Source organism: Platichthys flesus, chromosome 10, assembly GCF_949316205.1.
Source record: "Platichthys flesus chromosome 10, fPlaFle2.1, whole genome shotgun sequence".
Classification (NCBI taxonomy): Eukaryota; Metazoa; Chordata; class Actinopteri; order Pleuronectiformes; family Pleuronectidae; genus Platichthys; species Platichthys flesus.
In genome coordinates, this window is record NC_084954.1 from 15069207 (window position 1) to 15077468 (window position 8262).

The 8262-nt window shown below is 42.0% G+C and overlaps 1 protein-coding gene across 1 annotated transcript; it reads left to right on the top strand.

Annotated features, from left to right (window-relative positions):
- Positions 1 to 1109: 1109 nt before the first annotated feature.
- vash1 (vasohibin 1) lies at positions 1110 to 8262 on the top strand. The gene is made up of 7 exons (XM_062398094.1): positions 1110 to 1986; positions 2448 to 2536; positions 2901 to 2957; positions 3279 to 3353; positions 3764 to 4145; positions 5837 to 5946; positions 6166 to 8262. Exons 1-7 carry the CDS (start codon positions 1765 to 1767, stop codon positions 6236 to 6238), a joined length of 1008 nt encoding a protein of 335 aa, XP_062254078.1. The 5' UTR covers positions 1110 to 1764; the 3' UTR covers positions 6239 to 8262.

An 8262-nucleotide genomic window follows, 5' to 3' on the forward strand; every position in this document is an offset into this window, starting at 1 on the left:
TGTCCTCGTCAGTCTTGAGGGTATTTTTCCCAACCCGCCAAAATGTTTAGAGTAAAATTTCCATATGAGCAGAGATGCTAATTCATTATGAGAAAGAAAACCTCGAGGAACCTTAGGTCACTAATGTTGTGCAGATCTTTAAAGCTTCCATCTTCTTCAAAGATTAAGTTCACGAATGCAACATCGAAAATGTATTTCTTGAGTGTAGGAAGGAAATTGTAAAACTAGTTGAACTGATTATTAGTTGATTTGCATGTGACATAAACTGGGCGCATGGCCATTTTACATACAACACATTTTCTTGTAAATTAACATTTTTTTCTTACCTGTAATTTACATTTTTTTAATATTTGAAATAAAAGGAATGTTTTCATCCAACACATCTGGATTAGCGGAAAATTGGTTGTTGCTGTGGGTGACAATTAAACCCTTTTTTTTTAATGTGAAGGTAGAGATATAAGTGGTTCTAAGTTTGATACCTCTAGACCAGCACTTTCCCCCTCGATTCTTTATTAGCATGAATACAAGACATTAGAAGATTGGGTTTGTTACATTACATTTTAGAAATCTGATTTATATATTTTTCAACATCTTGAAACACAATTATTTTGTATAATTCAATTAGCATTTATGGATAGATAATGTACAAAAGGATGAATATGCTTACGACACAAAGTCATTGAAAACTAAAGTCTTGGGACAGACCTAGAAAAAGCTTAAAAACTGTTTACAGTGCTTTATCACTTTTTGATTTCAGCTGTCAGGCTCATATTTCGAAATAATTCTCATATACAAATATAAAAAATTATAAAAAAAGAAAATATAATAATGGCTCACATTAACAAATAGTGATAAAGTAAAGAAATATATATTATATAATACGTTTAGCACTTTTCTATTATCGCAGGACTACTATGAGCTGGTATAGGTTTCTGATTCTCTTTTTCCAAACACGAACAGGAGGTTCATTTTCTTAGCACTTCACATTTATGGATGTGAAGCTGCAGAGCAGCGCCTGAATGCAGCATCAGTCGCGCGTGAGCAAATCCTGTGAGCACGGCGCATGCGCAGTGCACGCGGCTCTGGGAGTGTCTCAGCCGTGGATCCGAGGCGCAGCCGCTGGAGCCGAGAAGAGGAGCAGCTAATGAACAATGGAGCGGCTGACCAGGAGGGACACACCGCGGTGCACAGGGGTATGAGCTGGACGGACAGGGGGCTGTCGTGCTGCGGGTTGGGCCGGGCAGTGATTTGAGGGATGTGCGCTGTGGATGACCTCTAACGGATCCAGGGGATTAGAGATATCCAGGACTTTGTTGTCTGCCGAGTCGATCCTCTTAGAGACTGATAGCGTCACGCCGTCGGACATGAAGAGGACCATTCACCCTTTCCTCCCTGTAAAAAGCTTAATGTCTTTATCTATTCATTTATATCAATAGCTGATCAGAAGAGGATCTTTAGCCTTTTTTAACATATTGGACCAAAGTGCTTCACAGGTATTGCAAAGTCAGCCTTTGATCCCAAAAGGACCAATCTACTTTAAATCCTTGTTTCACATTTACCTGCCTCAGCCACAGAGGTGAGCTCTGATCACCTTCCCCATTCACTGCATTGCCTGTGTGAGACAGTGGGGCCACAGAGCTGCTGGATGTCATGAGTCGGCCATCTGTTGTTGGGACCTACTCAAACCTGCAGGCAGATTAACACCCAGTGAAGAGAAGGGTCCAGTCTAGGACAGCTGTGTGCCAGGACCTGGGTCGAGGAGAGATGCTGAAGGCCACGGTGGGCTCGGTGGAAGAGAGGGACGAGGAGCAGGAGGAGGAGGGCGATGAAGAGCTGAGGGATGGCGGGGTGCCCTTCTACGTGAACAGGGGAGGGCTCCCGGTGGACGAGGAGACCTGGGAGAGGATGTGGCGCCATGTGGTTCGGATCCACCCCAGTAGCGAGGCTCTGGGGAGGGAGATCCGGGGTGCCACCGACCTGCCCAAGGTAAAGTGTTGGAGCATGTGAAGCCGCTGTTGATTTGACAGTTGAAACTCTGCTCCTTACACCGACCATACAGAAGTTAGTGGGGAAACAATTTACAGCCATATGCTAAAGGGAAATGTTGAGTTGCAGTGTGACCATACAGTTCCATATGACTCACAGTAATACGAAGAATCATGCGCCTCTAAACACACTATAAATAATCCACCGTAAATGACTGATCTATCTTTTTTGTTATGGTTTTCCTACCGTTTCCATGTTTTGCCCAGTCCGTCCAATGCACTGTGAATACACACGCTATGTTTAAGACAGAAGAATGATCCCTTTCAGTCATTTCTCGTCAGAGTGGTGTTACGAGCAGATTGATTATCCCGAGCAGCGGTCAAACAAGACGACATTCTCTGGCTGCCGTGAATATTGGGATTGTATCATGTCTGCAGTTGTTTGTGTCCTCTGTCCCACAGATTCCAGTACCGAGTGTGCCTACATACCAACCTACCACCACTATCCCACAACACCTGGAAGCCATACAGAAATACATCAGGGATTTACAGTATCCTTTGGAACCAAACTGTGTATTATGTTTTTTATAACAGATTAATTAGATTTGAAAAGCCATTTCTCACACTGATAATCACTACCATTTATTACTTTCCTTGATCGTCTGTTTTAGCACATTGTGATAGATATGGGACACACATAAGAAAGTAGGCCACTGTTGATACAATTGTCTATATTAAGCAAAAGCTTGATTTTTGCAGTCAGACTGTTCATCCATAATTAACCAACAACCTATGAATATCACAAAGCACTTCAAGTTTCTTTCTCCTCCCCTTGCTGAACCCAGCAGATGTCCCTCTTATCCAAGGCAGCTTCACGATGCTCTGTAGCAATATAACCTTAACCGTGTCCTACAGGTACAATCACACAGGAACACAGTTTTTCGAGATCAAGAAGAGCCGCTCTCTTACCGCGTGAGTCACGTTGGCGGTGCTTGTTGATTTTCTCGTGGTTTCGCCCCTGATATTGATGGCCGGTGCACAGGGCTCAGCTACATCTCGGGTTTACTCCTGGGCTTTGTGAGCAGGAACTAGCGTCAATCAGCCGAGGCCTGGAGCTTTCCCCTGGCCTCACTTTATTCGATTAAGTTGCACAGATTTTATCTTTCCTGGCTCATGGAAAAATGTTTTTGGTTTGGCTGCGTTAAATCAATAATACTGTGTCCAAATCAATTGAATGGCAATCACCAGTGCACTGGGGTCTGATTATTCTTTTGTTTAAACTTTTCTGCACAGGTTGATGGACATCGCTAAGGAGATGACCCGCGAGGCTCTGCCAATCAAATGTCTGGAGGCAGTGATTCTGGGGATGTATCCTTACAACAATGGATCATATTGTGACATTTCAGATGTGTGTGTACAATTTTAGAGTGACTGTCGAGGCTGAAGGCTTAGAACTTAAGTTATATAATGTCTAATCAATTCTATTCACCTGAACCTGAACCTGATCTAGGGGAATAACACAGTAGCATTAACTAGCAGTATGCTAACAGCTTTGACAAAAGGAGCTGAATCAGCTTTAAACATTATTTTTAGCCAATTTAGACACTAACTGTGTTTCCATGGACACCAATATTTTGATATTAATTGCATTAAGACAATAATCTGAATAAGACACTGTCGTGTGAGCAGCTTTTTCTAATTAAAACTGCCTATTGGAGTTTTGACAGCATGTTATGCTTTTATTTGTGTATCCTACTATGTCCTTGACCCACCTTCAGTTACCTCACCAACAACATGCCGGGTGTGGAGCGCTTCCCCCTCAGCTTTAAGTCTCAGTTCTCAGGGAACCACTTCCGCCACATTGTGCTGGGACTTCACAGTAGGGGACGTTTTGGTGCGCTGGGCACGAGCCGCAGGGAGGACCTCATGTTCAAGCCCCTGAAGTACCGCACACTGATGGACTTAGTGCAGGACTTCGACGGAGCCTACAAGGGCTACTGGCACACGCTCCACAAGGTCAAGATCGGCCAGTACGTGTCCCACAACCCCCACAGCGTGGCGCAGATAGAGTGGAAACACTCCATACTCGATGTAGACAAGCTGACCAAGGACGAGCTGCGGAAGGAGCTAGAGAGACACACTCGGGACATGAGCCTGAAGGTACAGCACAGTGGGGGAGAGAGTTAGAACTAGACAGTAGAGCGCACGCCTCAGCCAAGGCCCAACAGGCGCCTTTAATTCACCCAAAATCCATCATATTGGTTTGGGACATAGTGTCAGGCGTGTTGGTTTATCCTAAATAAGAGATGAGCCGGACTGGTCCAATTCAAGTATTTATTGAGATGCAATGAAAGTTAAACAACACATAGCTATGGACAATTATCACAGCCTAGGCTAAATCAGTTAGCAATAGGTAGTCAATAATGGCAAAGGGGTTTGATATAATTATAACAGTAGATTTAATATGATTGGTTATGAAAGATCGAAGTGGAGTCAACGCAAATCAATTTGGTTCTCCCTTATTGGTCCACAGCTGTAGTCCCCCGCCTCTTGTCAAGGAATCCAGGAAGTGACAAGAACCCGTCTCCGTCACGCTACTACTCTACGCTGCCGGTTGCTAGACAACCCTCACTCTCCTGATAGTTCGATGTTGTTAAATGAAACTAGCCTTGAGTAGAAAATATTATGTTTTCTGCTCCCTCGGCTGCACTGGCTGTTCCACAACAAAGTCACTCTGACTCTTGAGACATCTGCTTGGCCTTAATATGTAAAAGTTGGAAATGAACAATTAAAGTACAGTATATTGTATTTCACAAATTCACAGTCTTCAAAACAGGCAGCAGCTCTTAGCAGACCTTTTATCAAGACAGGTGACTAAACACCCATGTGCCACACACCTTCCAATGTAAAGATTAAACATTAGAAGTTAAAAGGTTATTATTGAATCATTTGCGTGAAGGCCCTTTATCTGGCTCAATCGGCTCCAGCCCCCACCCTCCTTTCATTTGGTTTAGAGTTTCTGTTTCCATACACCTCTCCACCTACAGGCCACCACAGAAGCTAAGATTTTACATTCTCACAATAGCTCTATAACTATTGAGTTACTATTTAATACCGGGCAGCAGCTGGGGAAAACCCTATCCCCCTTATTGAGCCACATGTAAATCCTGTAAAAGAATTGCCCAAATTTATAGACATCAGTCCCCTTGATAGATGTAACCGCCTTAATATGTCTGTCTTTTTCCACAAATTAATCACTGAGAAATTGTAAAAATGTGTAAAAAATAAATAAAAAGGTAATTATTAGAAAACACACTTTGGTAGAAGAGTTTCCATTGTGGATGCCAGGGCAGAAGCAAAGATCAGATCTGGAATAATGTCAGTCTAAACATTAGGCAGATGTTAAGCTTTTTCTTTCCCCACTTTGCAGCTGACACGGGTTAATGGAGACTTCACAGGACTTAAGACAATGATGAGAAATGTAATTTGCCCTCAGCAGATGGACCGGCCTTCCCAACTGCTGATTAAATTTCCTCTGACATTCTGTTTCAGACAACGAGCTGATCTGCTATTCGATGAGCGATTTCTCTCTCATCACCTCTCATAACAACATAATGAAGGCAGCCTTGACGCTGCGGATAATAAAGCTAATGTGATGGCTGGACTCTGCCCTTCTTCTTGCATGGCTGACTCATTCCATCAATAGGTTGATCTTTTACACTGAGTGCTCGACACAATCACGTTAAAGACGCAGGACAGATTTCCGCCATTGACTGTCAGTACTGTGCGTACTTCAGGGTAGTGGAGTGGTGTTTTAAAGTGATTCAAATGTTGTGTATTTGTTTTCACAGTTAGGAAAGCCTGTTCCTCCATCTCCAACCAAAGACAGGAGAAACAGCATGGGTTCACCCCTCAGAGGACCAAGCAGCCCCGTACGCAGGATCAGCCGCGTTGAGAGACGGTATGACTAATCATGTGCTCTGGATCTTTTAGCGCTTCACTAAAAATACAGGCGCAATAACTTCTGATATGAAATCTTTGTAGTCACCGGGACATATTGGGACTTCAGACGTCTCATGATATCCGAGGCAAACGGAGAAGTAGCTTGTGAATTAGTCACAGCTTCCCTCTAAGCTGAATAAAACTCATCGTCTTGTCTATATTGTGTTTGATGTTACAGTCCCTCTGGAGAGAAGAAGGTCTTGGAGCAAAAATCGTCTGCAGACCTGAACGGGTACCAGATTCGAGTCTGAAGAAAGAGGATTCAGTTTGCTGTTGAGAGCAAACACACTTGTTTCATGGGGCCGGGGATTTACTCCAGGGCTCAGTTCTTTGTACACATGGGCCTATTCACAGGATGCAGTGTGTGATAGGTCACCAGCAACTCCCGTAACAGACGTCTCATTCTGCTTCCCCATGTCTGTGTCATTAGGGGATTTTCTGGAGCAGCTACTGTGCATAGTAATTTGTGCTGGCTATGCTCCCAAGTTATAAAAGAAGGGGTCAAAGGATCAGTAATTTGTCAGTTTTAGATTCGTTCAGTTTTGCTGACTGTGAACAATTTGAACTTGGATGCTTCCCTGAAGCCGGCTGAGACTACCACTCCTTAAATGTGCTACCGGACATATCATAGATTTTTGTCGTGTTGTTATGTTCAACAAAAGCTCTTAGAGGCGCGTCTGCGATTCGTATCGTCGTACTGTAAGTGTGCAAATACATGTAATGTAATTTTAAATCCACTTAGGCTGTGCTGGGCAGCAAACGCTTGTGTAGTGAACCACGACCCTCGTGCCTTGTATTGACAACTCAAAGAGAAGAGAAACACTTTTTTATATCCGATCCATTATTGTTATCACCTCATTAAACACAAAGCAGTATAATCTGTGCTCATCCGACTGTGCGACAGTTAACACCAAATGCCAGCATGTTAAGTACCCACAGATGTTGACTGAATATGGAGTTGAATTATCATTATATACCCAAGTATATTGAAATATTTGAAAAGATGAGACTGTTCAATGAATATAAAATCTCTCAATGAACGAAAGGAGCATACATGGCGGCCATTTTCCTCTGACGAACACTCAGGGCCTGAAGCTAAAATGCTGTTATGATCAGAATAATGTTGTACTGCGGTGATCCAGGTTTATAAGTCATATAAACACAGAGAATATATAAACTGTTAATTTTACTTTGTTCTTACATATCAGCAACTAAAAGACAATGAATTACCATGTGGAGGCCAATGGAACCATGTTTCAAAGGTAAAGACCTATCTGATAGCAAATCAGCTGACATTAAACATATATTAAATATCAAAGCACATCTTGGACTCGTTAACTTAAGACATGTAATGAAAATGTGCTGGATGAAATCAAGCGAGCGATGTAACGCTAACTGTCGTGTCTTTTCAGCAGAACTTACAAATATTCTCGTTAAGTCAGTAACATTTTGTTTCTGTGTAACGTTCAAACAGTTTATAGCAACACAAAAGTTTGTTTCAAGCACTTTAACAATGGATTGAACAGGTAGCATTTCAAGCTGGATTCCAGTGCATTTGACTTTAAGGCTTAAATAATTGTGTCCAAGAGGTGCATTGATATTTGAGGATTTAAATGTCTTTCCCATTGTATCACTGTATCATTCTAACAGTAAATGGTCCCATGTCCCTCCATTGTATCTACCATCTACTTTAACCACTGATTAGTTGTGCAAGCAATGAAAAGTCATATTCTCGGTTTAGATGACTTATAAACCTGGATCACAGCAATAAGATATCCTGTTAAACAGTTATCGAGCTTCCCATCATGAGTGTGAAAACACGTCAATATGGTCTGATATCAAGCTGACTGATGGGAACACTGACCGACTTCATGTGCATTTCATACGACTGTGATTAATTGTCATTTATATACGTACTACTACTGCTTTACATTTTTTTTTTTTTTTTCATTTGTAGCGACTTAATCCAATATTTCACTTGCCTTAAGTGGTATCCAAGCAACAGACTTCCATTCCAGCAAAGGTGTGAAGTTTGTTTACAACACTTTTATCTGGATTTTATACATTTTTTTAAACTAGGATATGATCTTATTTTATACTTCATGTGTTCACCAGTAAACCACTTGATATTTAAGACGCATTGTTCGGGATATGTTGCCACAACATTTTTATTTGTACAGTGGGTGTTTTCCATTTTTGGTTTAATATGCTATAGAACTCTTTTGTACAAAAATATTTACAGGATCACAATAAAGTGTCACCAGGATTGAGGCAA